This window comes from Onychomys torridus, chromosome 5, assembly GCF_903995425.1.
Source record: "Onychomys torridus chromosome 5, mOncTor1.1, whole genome shotgun sequence".
Taxonomy (NCBI): Eukaryota; Metazoa; Chordata; class Mammalia; order Rodentia; family Cricetidae; genus Onychomys; species Onychomys torridus.
This window is the reverse complement of record NC_050447.1, coordinates 122,100,055-122,122,918: the sequence shown is the minus strand read 5'-3', so window position 1 is coordinate 122,122,918 and position 22,864 is coordinate 122,100,055. Positions and strand designations below refer to the sequence as shown.

At 52.3% G+C, this 22,864-nt stretch overlaps 1 protein-coding gene across 1 annotated transcript; it reads right to left on the bottom strand.

The window, feature by feature from the left end:
• Positions 1-16,892: 16,892 nt before the first annotated feature.
• On the bottom strand, positions 16,893-20,342 carry Barx1 (BARX homeobox 1). Its single transcript, XM_036186815.1, has 4 exons — positions 19,923-20,342; positions 18,087-18,378; positions 17,920-18,004; positions 16,893-17,579 (listed from the first exon to the last, which is right to left on the bottom strand). Exons 1-4 carry the CDS (start codon positions 20,143-20,145, stop codon positions 17,415-17,417), a joined length of 765 nt encoding a protein of 254 aa, XP_036042708.1. The 5' UTR covers positions 20,146-20,342; the 3' UTR covers positions 16,893-17,414.
• Positions 20,343-22,864: the final 2,522 nt, after the last annotated feature.

Here is a 22,864-nt window from a genome sequence, read left to right as displayed (position 1 = left end):
GATCCAACACTCTCACACAGACATACATACAGACAAAAACATCAATAAGATAAATAAATGTTTAAAACAAATGGAGGTGGAGAGGAAAATGGAGGCAGACACCAGGATATCGGAACAATGCTTCTACTAGCCAAAGAACACCAAAGCTTGCCAACAAATCTCCAGAAGCTTGGGAACAGGCAGGACACAAACTCTCCTTCTCAGCTGGGAAAGGAAGCAGCCCTGCCCACACCTGGTTCTCAGATTTCTGACCTGCAGAACTGTAAGATAATCAATTCCTGCAGTTCGGGCTCTGGGTCTGGGGGCTCCTTCTCTGCAGGTCCAGGAAGCTGAGTCCCTGGAGAAGAAAGAGTTCAGGAGGCGGACAGGAAGGCAGAAGCTCAGGCAGAGATGGCTTCCAGCAGGAAGGGACCTTCCTGCAAGACAGGCTGTGTAGACACAGTGTGGAGAGATAAGCATGGTTCTCCTCTAAGAAGAGGACCCGAGTTGCTCATCCCCACAAGAGATGAGAGAAGGTAGCCGTAAGCAGAGTGATGATAGATCAATTGGCTGTGGCTGTGTTGGGAGTCCCTCCCCACTACAAAACGTAGTGGCTTGAATCACAGCTGGAACCCCTGGCTTGCAGTCCATGAGTGAGCAGCCTGTTCCTATGCATGGTCAGTTGGTTGGCTGTGGCTGGCTCATCCTCTGTGAGACTCTGCTCCACCAGGCCTCCCAGACTCCAGGAGATTAGAACAACCTTATCCCCAGTGACAGGGGCTGAAAGTTGGAGCTCCGAACTAGAAGAACATCAGTTATGGCACATTCTATTGGCTGAGACAGAACGGAATACAAAATACATAATGAGAATTTTCGCAATCAGTCACATGAGGCTTGAAGTCATCACTGCAAAGGGAGGCAGAAAAGCTGGTCAGAACTCCAAACAGCGCCTGCCCCTGCCCAGCTCAGAGACCCTATGGGTGTCCTGAAGGCAGGTCAGACCAGGTTCCTTTAACTCAGGTTCTCTGGCTTCAAGGAAACATGGGTGCAGAGAGCCCTAGAGTGACTCCTGATGAATTATCCCATATTTGTGATGAAGCCGCGGCAGCCCCTCAGCTTGCTTTAAGTTCAACATCCCATGCACCTCTCTAACATCTGTGTCCTTGTCGGTGAAATGGAATTCAGGAGTTCTCAATCAGAAAAGCAGGGAAGTGGCACTGTTTGTAGGGACGTGGAAAGCCAGCCTGAAGGCCTTCTGTAACGATTTCTCCTCTTGGAGTCCTTGGTCATATCTGGTCCCATATATGCATGACATGGTCAGATACCACAAGACATACATGGCATCCAGGCCTCCGAACTTCCAGATGCCTCGAAGCCTGAGTCAGCAGCACTCATGTTTGGTGCAGGTGAACTGCTGCAGCCATGGAGAAGCCAACAACGGCCCACCAGCTGTGGTGATCCGAAATGGTGCCTGCACGTGAGAGTTTCCTGTGGGAATCTTGTCCACATGATGGCCTTAAAGCCAGATCAAGGCTAGGGCAATGACTCAGTCAGTAGTGTTTGCTATACCTGCAGACCTGAATTCAGATCCCAGCACCCGTGCAAACAGTCACATGTGGCAGCACACACTTGTTTGTTAGCACTGTGCAGGCGAAGGTTCTGTTGGAACCTAGAGAGCAAAGGAGGAGATGGAGGAAGCTGGCCTCAGAGGCTGGCACAAAGGCTGCCCTGAGGAAGGGCTCCTTACTTGGTTTCTATTTGGCCACAGTGTTTGGGACCCAGGAGAAGAGTTTCGGGGTTCCAAACATGGTTATCTCTCTGCTGGTGACATGTCAGCCCTTCCTAGAATAAGCCATAGAAAGTGTTGGGAGGGGGAGGTTCGGCTGCTCAGCCTCGCTGGAGAGAGCCATTGACACTGAATTCAGACCTTGTCTTCGCCTGCTGCTGTTTCCTGGTGACTACCATAAGGAGCCATCCAGCACAGCTGGCCCTGCCCAAGACAGAGAATGGGGTGATTGAGGGGGCTTGTGTCCCCATGCTCCCACTAGCAATTCTAGCATCCAAGGACATCCTGCCTGACTCAGAGCCACAGGTATGTTAAGGGATGGAACAGAGGGTCAAGACAACCTTATCACCACTGGGAAGTCAGGTGTGGGCTGCAGTAGGCACATCCAAGCAGCTCACAGGATCAGCAGGCTGCATGGCTCCCAGCCACACAAACAGGCCTTGAAAACCTGCAGTGCAGTAGGGAAGGAATGCCTCATAGCAAGGCGGCATGGTGACATCATGGTTCAACCACCTAAATGAGAAGCTCACTTTAGTCATTAATTTCACTAGAAACTATGGTTAGAGGGCCTGTGTGTGCCAGGTACGGTCCAAGACTTCCAAAGAAATAACACACGTTTAAGTGAGTGTAAAGTCCAGCCATTCAACTCATCAGAACAGAGGTAGGGGAGAGGAAAAAGAAGTGTTAGCTATGATGTGGCTAGCATTTACTCCAGGTCACTGACATGCATAGAAGCCACATGTCAAGGACAACAGCACCCTGAGTACTTCAGTTTAAAGTCCTCAGGGCAGCCTTTGGAGGGGATAGGAGGCCTCTCATAGGAGAAACATGTGGTTTCCCGGCATGTTTCTCATGACTTAGTGAGTGAAATGTCAGCTCTGAACTGTCCGCCCTGTAGGCGGCAACCTTGAGCAGTACAGAACCTGTAGAGATGTGCATGGGCTGCACTGTGCACCGGTCAACCCAGTGTCAGCACATCCAAGTAGCCTGAGAGTGAGACTCACCCTGTGGTCTCCTCCCAGGGTTGCAAGAACACTTAGTTGGTACCTACAGTGTCTGGGTTTGCTGTGAGCCGCAGTGTGTAGGGAAACAGTCACACAGTCAGCGATGACAATAACATTAATGTGGAGACGCAGGGGGAGCGCAGAGGCCTTGCTGGAGGAGATACCTTCTAGACAGAGTCTCTGAAGCAGGAGTCCACTTGACCAATAGGCGGGGAGCAAAGTGTCAATGATAAGGTGGGCTAGGAGCAGGCACTGGCCAAGAGGGCTGTGGTGAAGCCACCTCAGGCGTAGTGTCTGCTAAAACTGACACCAGCTTCATCACCCTTAGCAGAGAGCCATACTCCACACAGCCAGCCAGCCATGCCTAGACTCCTCTTATTACAGCTTGGAAGCAACGCTCTCTGTTGGGCACTAAACAAACTAACTGGCCTGGTCTTGGTTGTAGTGGTATTTCCAGGTGAGGAGGAAGGACCAAGGGTGTCCACAGAGATAATCCAAGCTCACTCCCAGCTCCACACACACATGCAGGGAGGGCACGCCCTGGGTCCCCTAGGCATGTCTATCAGAACTGTGGGAGTGGCAGAGGTTATCAGAGTATGGAAATGATTCCTTAACCCGATAAAGAATAGGGAGTCAGCCCAAAAGGAAGATGGAAACCTTTCATAAATCAGCTTGCCACTCCACAGGGCAATAAATGCACGGGTGGTGCTAACACAGGGGCAGAAAGCCCAGTGAGGGAGGTGGGCACAGTTTATGCCTGTGATCCCAGCACATACGAGATGGAGGCAGGAGGATTGGGAGTCAGCGGCATCCTCGCCTACATGGTGAGCCCAGCCTGGGCTGCAGAATACCTGAAGTGATGGCGGAAGGAGGTGAACATGATGTAGCTGCTGAACTAGGCCTGTTCTTTGACCCAACAATCCCACCCCAAGGGACACACTGAAAAATGTATAGGAAAAACTCACCAATGGGTGTGACTCCATCTGTCAACACACCCACCCGCATGTTCTAAATTTGTCTGTAGTCTCTCTGTACACCCAATCTTCAGAACAGAAGAGACAAGGGTGCCTGGAGAGAGACACAGGAAGCAGGCTCCTGCTGATGGAGCACACCAGGCAGAGTTAGAGGCTGGGCTGGGGAGTAGCATGCGTGAGTCTGGGAAGGGCATTCACCCAGAAGACAACATCTGAGTGTCTACATGGCCACCAGAGGCCAAGGGAGTTAGCTGAGGCAGGTCTGGATAAACAGTCTAGGTAGAGGGGACATCTACAAAGGTCCCTGAGCAGGTGGCCACTGTGGGTGAGGGGTTGTAGTAGAAGAGGAGGAAGAAGGTGCAGAGGAGAAATTTCTATAAACTACCCTCTGAGGACCTGAGTTTGATCCCCAGGACTCAGGTAAAAATGAAGTGGGCTCCAGGTTTGGTGATGTGCATTTGTAACCCCAGACCTGGAGAAGTGGTAGTAGATGGATCCCTGAGTCTTGCTATCCTGCCAGAAAGACCAGTGTTGTTTTTGATATTGTTTTTCTTTGTTTAAAAAAAAAAAAAAAAAAAGAGGTGGGGCTGGGGAGATGGCTCGGTAGCATTGGTTGTCAGCCTCCACATCAGGTGGCTCATGGCCACCTGTAACTCCAGGTTCGTGGATTCTAATGCTATCTTGTAACCTCCAAAGGCACCTGCACATGATCAGTATACATAAACCCACACAGGCACACACATAGATAAGTAAACACAGAGAGGGGGGAATAGCTAGGTAAAAGATGAAAGCAAGAGGAATGAGGGCTCACTCTAGTGTCCACCGCCCTGCAGAAGTAGGGTGGCCCTAGCACACGCCTGATATTTTGCTGCTTATTAAATCTGCCCCATGAGGCCAGGACCTAGGTTGCCTGAGATCCGCTATGACCACTCAGGATCTGGGAACACTCCTTTCTGATCAGCCCCTTCTCTGAGGCCTTGGAAAGGACTGTCATCACTCTGGAGCATACGACAGTGTGAAGGAAGTTCAAAACCCAAATGCCTAGGCCTACAGGGTCTAGAGTGTCCTCAGAGGAGTGTGACAGGGCCACCCAGCAAAGGCACACCATACAGTTCACATGTGAGCTGTGCTCTATGCTGCCAAGCACTCTCTGACGCCATAAACACCCCAACCTTGGCAGAGACCATCCTGGTCATGTTCCCCACAGCCTAAATAATACACCTTTAATAGAAAGAAACACACAGCCCCATTTATACAGAGTGTAAAATAGATTAAAATAATTTTAAATGTATGAGTCACTCATGGAGACTTTTTTTTTTTTAATCACAAACAGCACTTTGTGGTGAGGATAGCCATGAACAGGGACTTGTCCTGCAGGGGACCCTAGCAGGATTAGGCCTACCCATGTGTGGGATGCCTACTACACACACCTGTGCTTTCCCAGGAGTAGGGCAATAAGTTCAGCCTTGTGCCCACAGAATTAGTGACAGAGGCATATACCCTACTTTGCTTCCCATCATGGCTACCCCAGGAGCAGGAGGTAACCCTACACATTGGATATAGGAGGGTGCAGAGATAATACTGCCAATGTCACCTGGGATGCAGCCTTGTCATTTGCCAAGTGACACAAAAAGCTGGAGGCGCCCATGTGGTAAAGCACTCCTGCAGTTATCCTGAATTGCATACCTCTTGTGAAGGGGAGCCTACTACTCTCTGGTAGACATCCCCGGTGACTGATGCTGGGGGACAGTCCCTCTTTATCCATGCCAGCTGCCCCCAGAATGGCCCCAGGAACTGTTTCCCAGAGTATCCTGTGGATCAGAGCCCCCAGCTTATTCCTGCTTTTGACACTCGGTATATCTTCTCCTGTGCCTCTTGGATCCTCCTGACTGGAATCAGCTTGCTGAGCATCACTTCACACTGTTCCAGATAGCTGTGGACCTTCTATTCCCCTGGAGACCTCACCCACACCCCGCTCAGGCCAGCTCTCACACGCTCCCCTCCACTCTCTGGCTCCAGCTTCACCATCTCCCTCCTAGACTGTGGCAGCCCTCTCCACATCTCCTGCCTGGGTCTCAGTCCAACCCCACATGCCGAAAAGGGGCCCTTCAGACCTCCATCTTCTTGAAGAAGAAAGCAAAGGCCTGGCTGTGCCTCATGGCTTCTATCTAGACAGCCTTGGAATCTTATGTCTGCTGCTCCTTCCATCCCACCTTTCTGTTTTCATCTTCCCAGCCTCTTGGTAGTGCCTATCAAATTTCTCACACATCCCCCTGGCCCGCTTCATTTTCACCAAGGCTCACATTGCGTTCTCTCCTTACTTACTTGCTCACTGTCTGTCCTCACCTGCAGGTACTCATCAGTGCTCATGGACCCATTAACAAATTAAGCCCAGGGTTGGGGTTTGGCCCAGTGGGTATGATGCTTGCCTAGCATGCAAGAAGCCCTAGCTCAAACCTCAGCACCACATAAGCCAAGTGTAGTGGTGAATGCCTAGAATCATTTCAGTACTTTGAAGGCAAAGGCAGGAGGACCACAAGCTTAAAGTCATCCTCAGGCACATAAAGAGTTTGACACCAAGGGATGGAGAGAGAGCTCAGTAGTTGAGGGTACTGGCTGCTTTTCCAGAGGACCCAGGTTCAATTCCTAGCCCTCACATGGCAACTCACACCTGTCTATAACTCCACTTCCAAGGGATCTGAAACCCCCATGGAGACAAAACACCAATGCACGTGCAATAGAAATAAATTTAATGGGTGGTGGTGGCACACGCCTGTAATCCCAGCACTCGGGAGGCAGAGGCAGGCAGATCTCTGTGAGTTCGAGGCCAACCTGAACTACAGAGTGAGTTCCAGGAAAGGTGCAAAACTACACAGAGAAACCCTGTCTCAAAAAAAACAAAAAAAAAAAAACAAACAAATAAAATAAAATAAAATAAAGGGCTGGAGAGATGGCTCAGAGGTTAAGAGCACTGCTTGCTCTTCCAAAGGTCCTGAGTTCAATTCCCAGCAACCACATGGTGGCTCACAACCATCTGCAATGAGATCTGGTGCCCTCTTCTGGCCTGCAGAGATATGTGCAGACAGAACACTGTATACATAATAAATAAATAAATCTTAAAAAGAAAGAAAGAAAGAAAGAAAGAAATTTAACAACAGCAAAAAGAAGAGTTTGAGGCCAGCCTGGGCCACAGAAGACTCTGTCCCGAGAAGGGACAGAGGAGGCATGAGGTTGGGAGGAGGGTGAGGCAGAGCAGAAGGAGGAGGAGGACATCAGTCCACACTGAATGAGTGAAGCAGACAAATGAACAGATGCTCTGAGACAACAAGAGAACTCCAGTGTTTCTGTAATACAGACACAATCACCATGCTAATTGTGCAAAATGTGCATACCCGTCCTGTACATGAGGCTGGAGAAACAGCTTAGCAGTTAAGAGCACAGACTGCTCTTCCAGAGGACCCCACGTTCAGCTTCCAGCACCCACATAGCAGCACATGATCCTTTGTAACTCCAGTTCCAGAGGCTCTGAGGCCCTCTTCTGGCCTCCATAGGCACTGCATGCACATGTGCACAGACAGGCAGGCAAAACACCCACCTACAGAAAATGAAAGTAAAATAAATAATTACTCTGTGTAGTTCAGTGGTTTTAATGGCATTCACATTGTACCACATTCATCACCACCTCCTAAGCTCACCATCCTCAGGATGCCCACTGAACACAGTACCTGGAGAAAGTAGACTCCCCATGCCCTGCATCAGCACCAAATGTTTGTAAGTTCCACGCTGCAGGAACAAGGGCCAAGACACACCCCAAAGCCACTGTGAGCTGCTTCTCAATGCTTGGAACCTGCTGGCCAGAGGTGGGGTCTTGTCTCCATGAGCCTCTGCTTACAGACACACCAAAGGAGGCTGAGAAGCTCTGTAGTGTGGGTTTTATAAGGGGCAAATGGCTCATTGGCAAAGGGCATCTGCTTCCTTCCCACTGCTCCAGCCAGCCTCATCACCTGTCCACAGTCTCAGGATGTTCCTGTCCAGTCCAGAAGGTATTCTTAAGGACTACACACAAGAAAGGGGAGAGAAACCAGTCATCCTAAGACCTCCCTTCTATCTCCTGTCTATGGTAGGGTCTTCTGCACATGAATCCTATGGAAACTGTCCTGTGGTTGGCTTATTTTGCTGACTATGTTGTCCTCTAAGCCTATACCTTTCTTTTTGAGCATATGCCATGGTTTTCTTATTTTCAAGGCTGAATAATATTCAATCATATGTACATAACACATTTTGTTATCTATTTATCCAGTAATGGGCACCTTGTGGGTAGAGCAGTCATGAACATGCCTACCCTCTAATATGGCTGCCCTAGTTGGCTTTAATTGTCAACTTGATACAGCCTAGAGTCACCTGAGAAGAAAGCCTCATTTGAGGAATTGCCCAGATCACATATGCCTATGGGCCTATCTGTGGGGGAATTATCCTAATTGTTAATTGATGTAGGACAGGTCTGACCACTGTGGGCGGTACAGTTTCTTACACAGCTGGTCCTGGAATAAATAAGGACACTAGCTAAGCATGAGTGATTGAGTGAGCCAGCAAGCTGTGTTCCTTTGTGGTTTCTGCTTCAGGTTTCTGTCCTGATTTCACTCAGTAATGGACTAAGCCTGGAAGTGTAAGGTAAACACACCCTTCCTCCCCCTAAACTTTTTCTCTGTTTCATCATAGCAACAGAGAGAAAATAAGAGCAGTGGGTGTATCAGTTATCTTTTTGTTTGTTTGTTTGCTTGTTTTGCTTGTTTTTCAAGATAGGCTTTTCTCTGTGCAGCCCTGGCTGTCTTAGAACTCACTCTATAGACCAGGCTGGCCCTGAACTTGGAGATTCTCTTGCCTCTGCTTCCTGAGTGCTGGGATTAAAGGCATGCCCCACCACCTGTTTTTGTTACTGTGACAAAAATACCTGACAAAGAAGAAAGAAACCCTTAAGTGGGAAGGGTTTGTTTGGGCTCCGTTTGAGAGCATGGTCCATCACAGAGGAGAAGTCTTGGTGTCAGGAACACACGACATCCCAGTCAGGAAGCAGAGACAGGCGAATGCTGCCCTCAGCTTTCTTCCTCCATTTCATTCAGTGCAGAACCCCCGACTATGAATGATGTGGTTATGATGATCCATTATGGTGGATCTTCTCATCAGTTACCCAAATCTAAAACTCCACCCAGAGAAGTCTGTCTCCTAGATGAGTCTAGATCCTGTCAGGTTCACAGTCAGTGCTCAACAGCACAATGAACATACAAATGCAACAAGATTATATGCCGGTTGCAAGAATAAAAGAGGGAGTAAGGAAATGATTGTATGCATGAATAAATGAAGCATTCTGCAGGTGTGCACTCCTCTCATAAGCCCCATAACATGGCTGTCTTTCCTTCCTCCCTCTCCTCCTCTAGGCTGCCATACCCATCCCTGGGAGAAACAAGGGAGTTCTGTAGGAACTGGACCTTCCACAGTCCAGTCGAGCTGTAGGCAGGTTCTTGTCACAAAGGGGCCGGGCGGTGGTGGCGCACCCCTTTACCTGTCCCAGCACTCGGGAGGCAGAGCCAAGCAGATCTCTGTGAGTTCAGCCTGGTCTGCAGAGGGAGATCCAGGACAGGTACCAAAACTACACAGAGAAACCCTGTCTCAAAAAAAATAAAACAAAACAAAACAAAAACAAACAAAAAAAAAAAGAAAAAGAAAGAAAATGAAAGACTGTGGATTCATTCAAAGTAATAGAGATCAGGTTTGATGGGGACACACACTCACACACATAACACACACACACACACACACACACACACACACACACACACACACACACACACCGCCAAAAATCCTACCTTCAGACTTAAAGAAATAAACCTAGAAAAACTATAAGACAGGTGGCAGATATTTTAATCTGCTCAAACATACAAAAAAATCATCTTTGGCTGGCTTGTGCACAAGGCACAGTCCATACTTGTGTTAATGCAGATATGTACGTCACCTTTGAAAGTTTGTGTGTTTTCAGGGCAAGGGGACCAGATACCAATGAAAACGGGTGGCCCAGGTGATCCAGCCTCTCTGAGTGCCTCTGTTACAGTTTCCTCTGAGTTCTGCATCCAGAACAGCTTCAAGGGTGCTGGCTGAGATGGTCCAGCCTCAGACTACTCTAGCCAGGACTGGAGATAAGCCTTGTGCTTTCCTGTTGCACAGAGACTGGACAACAAATGTTCTGACTAGGTTTTCCCAGGACTTGACCATTATCTCAATTTTCTCAATCTCCCTAAAGATGTCATCACCCCCAGACAACAGGAAGCAGTTTAGAGAACATGACACCCACATTTCCGAGAGGTGGAGTGGGTAGTCTGGTCATACAGTGGGTTATGGATGTTTGCCATCATTTAGGGGGGGGGTTGGTTACAAGTTGTTATTGGTAATGGTCAGGAAAAGAGCTGAACAGAGGTGATTAAATTCAAGAATCTCTTTCTTAAGGGAAAAGGGAGCATATAGTATAGAAATGATGGGATAAAAGGGCAAATTGTTGAGTCCACTTTTGAACAACCACTAGTCTCAAATATTTTACATTGGTTTGGATTTTTGTATGTTGATACAAATTTAAGAAGCTCCTTAGCCATACAGAAGACCGCATGATGATCATCCATTCATGCATCTATACATCTACCTGTCTACCCTTCCACCCACCCACCTACTTACCCTTCCACCCATCAGTTCATCTGCCCATCCATACACCTATGCACTCACTCACGCATATACCTACACATCCAGTTGTACATACATACACCCACCCACATGCCCACTCACCTCCTTGTCCATCTATGCACCCACCCATCCACCCACTTACCTATCTTCCACCCACCCTTCCATCCATCATTGCAGGGTCAGTTTTTCTCCTCTCCTTTTCCCTTCCCTCCCCCGCCAGCCCTGAGTCCCCTTTCTTCCCCTCTCTTTTCCTTTGGACTCCATCTCTGTGCTCCTCCCTCCGCCTCCCCCGCCACCACACCAGGCAGGTAGGGGCCAGCTCCCTCCACCACCTGCCCCTTTCCCTCCAGCAGAGCCCCTGCAGCCCGCCTAATGCCTTTCGCATGGCGTGTCAGTCAAACGCCCTTCTAATGTCCTTAAAGCACGCAGAAAATTGCAACCTTATGAAAAAGAAAGAGCACGCATCATATACGCACGTGCGCACGCACACCACACCACACACACACACACACACACACACACACACACACACACACTGCCTGGCTGAGGAGGAGCTGCCCCTGGGCTTGAGGGCGCTCAGCAGAGCAGTGGGCGGGCAGGCAACAGGACTGGGGGCCCCAAGGCCTGCCTCCTTAAGGCTGCCTCCTTAAGGCTGCCTTCTGGGCCCACCTCCCTGCCTTCCCCTCTCTTCCCCACTTCTGCTTGTTATTTCTTTCTCGTCTTTAGGCCCGAGCTCAAGAAACTGCCTCAGGACCTTTGCATTTGCTCTGATCCTGATCTGACCCCAGGGCTAACACAGATACTTCCTTCTCTCATTGCCGCCTAGTAGACATCTCTCAGCTTCAGAATCTCCTTGACCACTCAGACTAAAGACTCTATTTACTCTTCATCTGTCACCTGCATAGCTTCTTTTTCTTCTCTTTTCGTTCTTTTTTGTTTTGTTGTTTTGGTTTGGTTTTTATAGTCCTGGCTGTCCTGGAGCTCATTATGTAGACCAGTCTGGCCTAGGACTCACAAGCATATTAAAGGTGTGTGTCACTATGCCCAGCACACCTGCTTAATTTCCAGCTGACTTCTGTCACTCTGTGCAGTCACCTCTGGTTTTAATTGTGGCTTCATTACCCTCCATCTAGCCTGCCCCCAGTGGCAATGTGAGCTGCCGGCTGTGGGCACTGTGCCTAGCACAATGTTTGCTCACAGCAGGTGCTTGGTACTTACTGAACAAATGCCTTGTTAGGGGTGGGTCAAGGCACTGAGGACCCTAAGGCATCGGAGGCAACCACAAACTAGACTGTCAGGCTGTTAGGCAAGGGGTTGTGGTGAGCCCCTGAGCCAAGTCAGATCCAAACTCCACTCTTGGTGTCTCTGCGCTCCTGGGAAAGTTGCCTAATATCTCCGAACTTTCCTTTCCGTTTATCTCTCAGATGAAGCACCTCTCTGTTTGCTGACAAACAGGGGGGTGAGGAGCTCTTCAGGACAGAAGCAGGTCGGTCCCCAGCGCTGGGAGCCAACTGCCACACTTCCAAAGAGGCTCGGGTTTGGTTTGTTGATTTTGGTTACAGTTTTTGAGACAGGGTTTCCCTATGTAACATCCTTGGGTATCTTGGAACTCACTCTGTAGTCCAGGCTGACTTTGAATTCACAGAGATCCACTTGCCTCTGCATCCAGAGTGCTGGGATTCAAGGTGTGCACCACTTGCTGGCTGAATGCTTATTTTTTTAAAAAAAAAAAAAAAAAAAAAAGGAGGAGGAGGAGGAAGAAGAGGAGGAAGAGGAGGAGGAGGAGGAGGAGCTAGCTCAGTCAGGACCCTACCTTTCCCATAAACACGAGGACCCTATAATAATACACTCTCGAACAAAAATCTGGTGGTGCATGCTTGCAATCCCAGTGCTGGGGAGATGGGACAGGAGGATCCCCAAGGCTCATGGGCCAGATGATCTAGCCTAATTAGTGAGCCCCAGAGTTCAGTGGGAGACCCTGTCTCAAAACACAAGGAGAATGGCACCAGAGATTGACCCCTGGCCTTCACACACATATGTGTGTACACACTTGCACATACATGCATACATACATAAATCTTCTTGAAAAAAAAGGAGGGAAAGGAAGGAGGACAGACCATGTAGGAACCTAATAAATACTAGAGGATTTGAGATGCCATGATGTCAGTCACACAATCACTTTCTGAGCCTTTGTCCCTACTAGCTCAGCTTTTACCTCTTGGCTGAGGTAATCTTGGCTCCCTCAGATCTGCTTCACATGGTCCCGGTCCTGAGTGGTGCCTCCTAGCCAAGAGACACCACAATCAATGCTGACTTCCCAAGAAAAGTCCCCACCCGTCACAAGACGTCTTACATGTGGGTCCCTGTAACATGAATTGCTAAATGGTCTTTTTCTAAAAAACAAAAAACAAAAACAAAACAAAAAAAACCCTAAAACCCAGAGCAGATATTGGAATAAAGCTGAAAGATCAGAGAGACAAAGGAATAAGCCACCTCTTCCCTCTAGGACTCCTCAGCCTGAACAGCTTCCTCAACCAAAAGACTTTATAGTTCCTGTCTCCTCACGCCTTATATACCTTTCTCTGCCCACCAAACCACTTCCTGTCTCTACCTTCCTAGTGCTGGGACTAAAGGCATGTGACTCCCAAGTACTGGGATTAAAGGTGTGTGCCACCACTGCCTGCCTCTGAGGGCTAGGATTAAAGGTGTGTCACCATGGCCTGGCTTCTGTGTTTAGTCTAGTGGCTTGTTCTGTTCTCTGATCTTTAGGCAAATTTATTAGGGTACACAATATGTCACCACAGGTCCCCTTTCAGAAGTAGGAAGGACCCAAGAGGGGAAGGCCTTGCCCTTGCGAGCCACTTACAAGTTCAAGTGCCAGCACTGGCCCACCGGCCCCCAGGGAGTCAGGAGGGTCCGGGCTCCAAGGCCTAGCACACTCAGCACAGCGGGTGGTGCCCTACAGTGAGTGAGACGTCCAAGCTCCCTCATTTGCTTCCTGGAGGCCCAACAGATCTGAGATTCCAACTAACTGGCTTCCTGGGAACTCCTGTCCTGGACAGGATTTAGGAGCAGGTTTGTCTCTTGAGTCTCTTCTCCTTTGCTGTAGCTAGGTCAGGTTTTCCCAGGACGCAGAAACAAAATAAGAGCGCAAAACGAAACCAGGCCTCGGGACTCTGATAAACAGAGAAAGCATCTGATTTCTTCTAGGACCATGGAGTTGCCAGCCGCAGCTGGGCCGGTTCTGGTCCTCGGTTTCCCTGTAAGCACAGAGTATCGCCCTCCCGTTTCAGGTGACCTTAAACTCGGCCGTAATTAACAAGACCCCGGTTCTTTCTTCACTTTGTAAGTTCCCACCGACCACTGTTCAAGAGACCAAGAACAAGGAAGGGAAGGCAGCGACCTTTATTATTTGTTTTGAAAAAGTGGGGCACCGGCGTGTAATGGGCTCCTTAGCCGAGACCAGCCTGGCGGTGACCTGGGCTGTGCTGGCGGCCAGCGGCAGGGCAGAGGCTCCGAGGCCCAGGTAGGAACTCAGGCAGCGAGCAGCCCTCGCCGAGCCCCAAAGGCAGCTTTTCCAGCAGGGAGCCCAACTCCCGCCCCGACTCAGAGCTCAGGGCCCAGGGAAGCGAGTCCCTACTCTCTGCGGAATTCTGCCACGACCCAGCCATGACCCAGCTCCGGAGTCCCGCTCTGCCGAGCCGCCACCGACCTAGTGCAGACAGCACAGAGCGAGCGCAGCGAGCCCCGGCTTCCCAACGCTCCAAAAGCGGTCTGCCCTTCCTTTCCCCGGGTCCCTCAGATCCTCCCTGCCCCAAGTCCACCAGTAAACAGGGACACCAGAACCCGCTCCCTCCCGCAGCCTCCGGCTGGAGGCTCTGCAAAACACCACCGGCCCTGGCCGCCCGCGACGTCTCTGAAGTTTGTTTCCCAGGACCTTGGGGGCCGAGAAGAACTTGTGTGGCAAGGGTCCAGGAGAAAAGAGAGGGGACCTTCCCTTCCCCCAGATCGCCCGCCTGGAGTGAGGGGCGTGGTCGATGGAGGCGGGGAGGGGGCCTCGGCGCTGGGGGCCCTGGCGAGTGGCACAGCAGCCAGTGCCTTAGGTGGTTAAACCGAGCCCTTTACTGCGAACCCTGGCTTCTAGAACACTTGGGACTTTGCTCGTCCGGGAGCCACCTGCCTGGAAGTTCCCATCGAGTCTCTAGTGCTCCCCAAGCTAGAAAACTCGGGTCTGCCCGCTAAAGGAAAGGCCTTCCTTTCTCTCTTCCCCGGCTGGGTGGCTCTGTTTGTGTTTGCATTACCTGCTACTGATCTATGCCTGGAGCACCGGACGCGCAGACAGCGACAAAACCACCTCCTTCTGCACCGGATGAAGAACGCCTTTTGAGACCCTGCTCGCCTCCAATGTCCCACTGATAACTGGAGTCAGGTTCCCCATCTGTGCCTGGAGGACGCCGCACTCCGAAATTTGCTGGCCCTTGTGCTTTGCGTCCAGAAACAACGCTTTGCCCGCAGCACTCTGGCTCAGCTGGGGTGTTAGTAAAGGGCTGCCCTGGGAAAGCCTTAGATGAGCTTAGCAAGAAATTTGCATAAGATTGGGTTCTTCCAATTTAGCAAAACGAGGGGGCCCTACTGGAACCATAAACTGCTGAGTTAGAACCCCTTGGGCCCCTCTGCGGGAACCCAAATGGGTTCTACCTTTTCACAATTTGGCAGAGTTGATGAGAAAAAAACTGGAACCTCAGTCCCCCGTGCCTCTGGCCATCGAACTCAGAACTTTCCTTTGAACTGTAAGGATTAGTCTAAATGACGGCTAGGGCCTGCTACAAGAATATTTTAGTAATAGGACTGCTAGGCTGAGCTGACTTGGGGTAACTCCAAGGGCCGGAAGGAATCAGAGGGCAGAGGGGCACAGTCTCTCTCTCTCTCTCTCTCTCTCTCTCTCTCTCTCTCTCTCTCTCTCTCTCTCATACACACACACACACACACACACACACACACACACACACACACGCAGCACGCACGCACGCACGCACGCACGCACGCATGCGCGATCGGTCCCTTCCAGGCAGCCAGGGTTACGCTGTTCCTTCTTTCTTCTTTCACAACTGTTGGTGAGGCTGAACTAAGAACCCAGAGCCAGAGAAGACCTAGTACAACTGGGATGCTGAGGAACCGCTCACAAAGCCTTTGCAAAACGTGGGTTCTAGTCTCTCCAGAGCCTGAGGCTGGAAATTCCAGGGATGTTCAAACTGGGTTCTAGGAAGGGACCACCTAGTTAGAAATGAAGCCTGGAGCTGGAGAAGCAGCCCAGCAGTTAAGATCATGAATACTGTTCTAGCAGAAGATGCCTCAGTTCTGGTTCCCAGCAACCATATCCCTCGGCTCACAACTGCCCCTAACTCCAGATCCAAAGGAATCTGACACCTCTGGCTGTCCTTGGCCTTCAACTGTGTTCAGGTGCACACCCAACCACATGCAGAGAGACACTCAAATACTTGAAAATACACAATTTTAAAAATAAAGAGGAAACTCACCAACTTGAGTGACTGTTATATTCTTAAATTTGCCATGCATGGTATGAAATTTTTTAATCTCAGTAGTTGGGAGGCAGAGGCAGGTGATTCTCTGTGAGTTCAAGGCCAGCCTAGTCTACATAGCAAGTTCCAGGATAGTGAGGGTACAGTGTGAGACCTATTTTAAAACAACCACCACCAAAAACAAAAACAAAGCCAGACCACAAAACCTTTGGCATTTTTGGGACCCGGAGAGGAACCTAGCTTTTGAATGCTAGCGTGTCTGTCACGGCACGGTCAAGTTGTATCATGCTTCCGAGCTTTAGCCAGTAAAGCAACCATCTCTCCATTCCCATCCAGTGGTCACCAAGACCCCCACTACAATGACAGAAAGGATAAATGCTCATCTCCCTCCCCAAGAACAAACAACTGAGACATTTTTGGTTGGGAGAGGCACCAGTAGGCATGTCCTGCCAAGTTATGCCCCTCACTAGGACTGCCTAAGACACACTGGGCTTCCCACTCGCCTCAAAAGAGCTGACCAGGAACATTTTAAGGACCACATAGGTTAAGTCCCAGGAGACCCAATCAACAACTTAAATGGCTCAGAGCTCCGGGACTCTTCTGGACTGGTTGGTAGCCTACTGCTATCACTAACGACATTGCTATCACTGATGGTGACTCCCCCCCACCCACCCCCCACACACATCTGGGCAGGAAGAGTCCACCCTGGCTCCTCACACCCAGCGTTTATCCCGAAGCAACCTAGTTGCTGCGGTACTTGGGCCAGTCGGGGAGAGCACCTCTGGTCTCCATAGAGCGGAGGATGTTGCGATGTGAAGTGCCTGCGTACCTTACCTCCCCTCCATCCCTCACGGACTCGGAAGCTCACCATCAAGCCCCCCGCTGTGTCATAAAATATTTTATTGGAAAAAAAAAAGTCACCGTCTTCGTGAGAGGTGGGTAGAAACCCCAGCGACATCGGGGCCGGGCATCAGCTGATTTGCCGGGTCTTCCCGGAGCCGACTCTGCAGGACAGGACCGTAGAGGCCTGCACCCTGCGGCTCGGTCCCCAAGGCGCAGAAGCGGGTGTGCGCCTGCCAGTGTCCGGGCCCAGAAGGCCCGCTGGAGGCCGGAGAAAGGTGTGGGCAAGGAGCGGGGAGTGAATGCGCGTGGAGCGCCGGGCACCGCGGAACTCCGAGAAAGACCAAAAGCTTCGGCCGTGCTGGACACGGCTCTCCCAGACTGGGGGGCAGGAGACTGGAGCTCGCTGAGACCTAGGCTTGGCTTCCGGGCTTATGTCCTTCCTTGTTTGGCCCCTAATTGTCCGCACTCAAAGTAGTAATGAAACGTTTAGAAAGCAAACGGCACGGGCGCGGAAGGGCCAGCTCCTGGGTTCCTGCCGACGGCGCCGCACCCCCGGCGGAGCTCAGTCCTCGCAGTTCCGGTCGCTGGGCTCACCCGGCATCTCTGCTGGCTTCTCTGCCTCTTTGGCACGCTCCTGTTCCGTGAGTTGCTCGCTTGTGGGGATGGAGTTCTTCTTGGGCCGCCCCTTGGGCTTAGTAGGGGACTCCAGGCCGCCACCTTGAAGCACCTGTTCCGAGAATGAACAGTACTAGGGTGAGGTGTGAATCAGACCAAGGACCACCCGGTGCCCAAAGCCCAGGTAGGACCCAAGGTCCCAAACAAGGTATCACCAGTGACTTGACTCCAAGCCCCAAAGGAACGCCCCAAGGTGGAGGATTAGGGGCTGCCAGGAGGTGCTTGGGGTGGGAGGGAATATCGGCTCCATAGGGAACCCAAACAGAATGAGCGGAGTGCACTGGGTGGGCTGGGCAGTCTTAGTGTGAGGAGGGTGGGGAGAAAGTTCTTGGAGGATGCCCCGGACAATGTCCAGGAAAGCCGGCACACAGGAAGCCACCAGCCACACTCACTATTTTCTTCCACTTCATCCTCCGATTTTGATACCATGTCTTCACCTGCAATTGGCTCAGGCCCAGGGACTCAGCTAGATCTATTCTGGAAAGAGCAACGCACACCCTTAGCAGGTCAGGCGACCACCGGCCTACTGTCCGCTGCACCCGGCCTCAACCGACACTACCTGTCAGGGGTGGAGAGGTACTTCTGCTTCTCGAAGCGTTTCTCCAGGCCCATCAGCTGCAGCTCCGTGAACACAGTGCGACTCCGGCGTCCTTTCTTGGCTTTCGTGCCTGACTCCCCAGAGCCAGCTGCTTCCAGCTTCCCTCGGAGTTGCAGTTCCAGCGGCAGGTGCGAGGCGCCTGCAGTGCCGGGCATCCCAGGCCCCGCGGCCAGCAACGCCGAGCCCAGCCCGGAACAACCGAGCGGCGCCAGTGGGAACTTGAACACAGCGGCCTGCTCAGCCTTCAGCACTGCTGCAGGGAGAGAAAAGATAGGAGCCGGGTGAACCGGAGTCCAGCCTCCAGGTTTGCGGTGCCTGGGTGCCTGAGCTCAGTCTGAGCCCCCACTTCCTGAGGACAGTAAGGACTCAAGCTATGCGTCCTGGGAGACCCTCGTTGATGTAGGTATCTCGGGAAGTCTAGAAAGAAGTATCCTTCCCACCCCGTGTTCTGTTCTGGCTGTCCCATGACCCAGCTGCATCTGAGATTTCAAGGTTCTTAAAGGCAAGTTCGCTGCTTGGAGGACACAGAGTTGTCTTTTGTGAAAAAGAGAAACCACGAAGAAACGGGTGAATTCGGAAAAGAACGCGGTTTGTTTTTCCGGGCACTGCGCTGAAATTTACAACGCTAAGCTGAGGCCCCCGCATCAACTAGGGGAGGGTCGCCAAAGCATCCTTTGAACCCGAAAATTGTCTTTCTTGTTCTCTCTGTTCTGGCTCCCCCCTCCCCCCGCGTGAAAATGCGTCCATGTTCTCTAGTCCTAGGCTATTTGCCCGCTTCAAACGAATTACCAACAATAAAGCCGTTGGTAGTGAAAGGCAGTAGAGAGGTTATAAACCAGAGGGACCGGATCGACTGTCACCAAGACAGAACAGAGGCTGGTTCGGATCCCGAAGGCCGCTAGGTGAACTGGAGTCTATGTAGGAGGCGTCCTTTCCTGGTAGGCTTGTCGTAAAGGAGTGGGTCCGAGCAAAGGACCCATCAGGGTGAGGTCATCGTAGAGAGGACAATAAGGAGTGAGAAGGGAATCTTAAGAGGAAGGGGGAGACAGATCGACTCCACCAAAAGACATGGACGGAGATCAACTAAAGAGATTGTACAAGTCCTATGCCAAGACGGAGAAGGCGTGCAGGCTGCCCCACAATCCCCTAAGAGACAAGACCAAGACAGAAAAGGTCTGAGCAAGTGATTCAAGACGCCTGGAAGCCCAGCTGACCTGGAAGTGGAAGGGCCAGCCGGGCAGCGGCTCACAACCAGGCCTTTCCTTCAAACAAGGCCTAGGGAGGTCCTGGCTGCAGCAGAGGCCTCGGTTTGTCGCTAGCTAGGGAGCACAAGGCTCTGGGAGGCTTCTGGATGGCATGGGCCACCGTCAGCACCCAGCATTGGGAGACACAACCCTTTCTCCAGAGGTCTGGGCAGCTACCCCCATGCCCAGGCAGCCCCCTATCACGAAACTTAGACTTCCCTGGACTGAAGTCATTTTGATCAGTTGACTGGTGTTGCTTCTGGTGGGGATGCGGACTCCAGTCCCTGGGCCTGGCCTATCAACCGATTGGAAAAGCCCAAGTCGCCCTGAAGCAGAGGGCAAACTCTCTTCTGGCCTGGCCTGAGAACATAAGGCCTGGTTTCTGCGCAGCCCATTGCCCGCACCGCACCCTCTACTCCGTTGAAGTGTGTGAAAAGACGTGCGTGGGGCCTGCATCCCAAGTAGCTCCAGGAACAGAGGGAAGGAGGATGGATTCTGGGGAGCCCCTCGTTCGACTCCCACCCTCCCGTCAAGCCCAGTCCACTGCACGTACCCAGGTGGCTGTGAAAGGGCCGGGCGGCCAGCAGCGCCTGCACGCCAAACTTCAGCAGCTCGCCCGCGGCGGCAGCGGCAGCCGCAGGCGCTGCGCCCTTGGGCCCGGGCGGCTCGGTGAGGATCTCTTCGATCATGAAGCTGCGGTAGCGGTGCGGCCGATGGTCAGCACAGCCCTCGGGCGGACCGAAGCGCGCGGCGCCCGGCTCCCCCGGCCGCTGCATCGCGGCTCCCGCGGATGCGCCCGCGGCTCGGCAGCGACGGCGGCTAGGCTCGGGCGCGGGGCCCGCGCGGGGCTCTAGGCCGGCCCGCAGCTCCCGGCGGCGCGCGGGCGCCGGCTCATGCCCCCTCCCCCGCCGGCTGGCCGGGCGGAGGCGCAGGGCGCGGGCGGGGCGCGCGGGGCTCGGCCAGTCGGACCCGGGACTGCGCCCCCGCCCCGCGCCGCCGCGCCTCTAGCCCGGCCAGCCCCCGCGTCACCGCCTCGCCCCGCCCGCCCTGCCCCGCCCCGCCCCGCGCCGCCGCCCCCACCCCCTAGGCCGCGCCGGAGGGAGGGACCCAGGAGGGAGGAAAGGAGGTTTGAAGGAGGGATAGGAGGAAAAGAGCCCCGGGATAGGGGGCTAGCAGGCCGGCACCAAGGGAAAAAGAGCGGAGCGCACGCCGGAGAGGACAGCCCCGAGGACAGGACACTGCAGAGGTGGGCGAATCAGGGATCGTGAGTGAGAGGTGAGAAAGAGGCTGGAGACAGACAGCAAGGGCCGCGCAGGATAACGCGCAGTGATGTGAAGGTATCCAAGATGCGTCTTAGACGTGAGTGCGCCCAGACGTAGAGGAGAGATCCTGAGGTGCCGGAGGGCATAGGGAGGGAGGGAACAGCAAGGCCAAGGACCGGGTGGGATGGGGAGGGGCTGGAGAGACCAGGAGGAGGAGGGGCAAATGCCTCGCAGCTCAGCAGGGAAAGGGGAGCCCTAAGCAGCCTCCCCAGGACTGGGGATGCTATAGGGGTGAGGTGCAGCAGGACACAGAGGTGTAATTCGCAGGGTGGCGACCACACCTCCGCACTACGACCCTTCAACTGTCCACCTCAACCTCAGTTTACCATTCTTGTCTCAACTCTCTGGACGCTGCCCTGAAAGAAAAAAAGATTCCTCAACTAGGATTTGCTTAAATTTCGAATTTGAGCATACCTGGACACATTTTCCTTGGCAACTACCAGACGCAGTGGGCTGACTTATGTTCACTCAATTAGAACAAGAGACAGGATAACGCTTCACCTGTTCTTAGTTTGGAGGAATAAAAAGGAAAAACTGTTACTGGATGGATTTGGGGGCAGGAATTCATGGGGTGCTCTGAGAGTCTGGGGGCCAGTCTCTCACGGGACTAAGGGTGAGGCTTGTAGAGTTTTCCATTTTTCCTTAGCACACCAATCCCCAAGCTAAACTCTGTTGAGTTATGCCCTTGAATCTTGGCACTGCTGCTTTCTGAGCTGTATCCTGCCTGGAGGAGAAACTGACTCTTGACTCCAGGGAGTTTGTGGGGACTGAGGGTGCAGGCTGTGGGGGTGGGGAGGTGCAGGGGTGTGGGGTGTGTGTGTGTGTGTGTGTGTGTGTGTGTGTGTGTGTGTGTGTGTTCTACAAGGACTGCTCATGGGTAACAGGAAGCATGGGGTGTCCCCCAGGAGATTAGAAGGGCAGTCGCTGCATTTCCCACGTGCCCAGCTCTGGAGCCTTGGGTTCTGTCTCAGCTCCACCCAGTCCTGCCTGTCAGTACCTCCTGGACTGGACTCCACGTCTTAGGCCTCCCCTACTTGTCATGTGAGCTCTCTGCAGAGTCTAAGGCCTCACCTCTGGGAAACTGAGTTCACCACACCCACATCCCCACTCCTTCCCAAGTTGAAATCATTTCTTCCACCTGCTGACAGGGTGTTTCTGAAGCCCTGGACTACAGTATCTGAGACAATAAGAGATGGCCAATAGCCTTTGTCCGTGAGGGTTGGGAAGGGAACGAAGAACATCTGGAGGGACCTAGACCCTGAAAGTCCATTGTCACACACAGCTCAGCCAATTGTTAGTGACTTTCTGAGCCGTGAGACCGCCAACAAGACTGAAGGAAGGTGTGACTTCCAGTTGCGTCAGCCTCCCAGAGGGGATGATCAGCTAGCCAAAAGAACTGTTTTAGAAAGGGTGGTGTGGGCCCACCAAGACTTGTTGTACCCCTCAGAGATGAAGTGGCAAGGGTTTTGCCTACTTCTGTTGACCCAATAGTCACCGAACAGAGAGGGAAGTCAGTGTCTATTCCCAACACAGAAATTCCAGATGGCTCCACTCTCTGAATGGGGAGTCCAACTACTTCCTTTCTCAAGACTACTGAGTCCAAGTTCTGGCCCAGGCACTCCAGTGAGTAAAATGGCTTTCTATGGTTCCCTGTCCATACCAGAATCAAGGCCCTTCCCCTCCACTGCCTCCACTCTGCCCATCTCTGGATGGCTCCACATCGGGCCCCTCCATTTCCTCTCTATAGCCTGCAGCGGTTTCTATCGGGGATTAGTCGCAGCCAGCTCTCATCCTGTCTTCTCTCTTAAGAGTAAGCCTGACTGAAATCACCCATATCTGAACTCAATGTGCCCTCTTCCAATTTCAACCAGGTTTCGAAAACTCAGGCTTGGTCCTGGAATCTGGGGTCTGAGACACCGAGACCACTCACTCATATGGTCGATTCCGCAGTCACCAAATCTATTTTTATTGCCAGTAAACCACTTCAGGTCAAGCTGAGCAGAGGGGCCTCATTTTCAGCATGAAGGCCTTAATTCTAGATGTGGAGAGTCAAGAGACATATGCAAACTCACCCCCACTCCACTCCACAGGTGTGCCCCTTTCCCCCGCCCCCGCGTCCCCCGGCTCCTTGGACACTGGCCAGGGCTGTTTCAAGCCGCCCAGGCCGAATGCC

Excerpts from the sequence above, each read along its gene's own strand:
- Barx1 (XM_036186815.1), bottom strand. The coding sequence starts at position 20,145 with ATGCAGCGGCCGGGGGAGCCGGGCGCCGCGCGCTTCGGTCCGCCCGAG. Across the intron at positions 18,379-19,922 it reads GCCCTTTCACAGCCACCTGG|CAGTGCTGAAGGCTGAGCAG; the intron begins GTACGTGCAGTG and ends CTCTCCCTGCAG. Across the intron at positions 18,005-18,086 it reads TACCTCTCCACCCCTGACAG|AATAGATCTAGCTGAGTCCC; the intron begins GTAGTGTCGGTT and ends TGCTCTTTCCAG.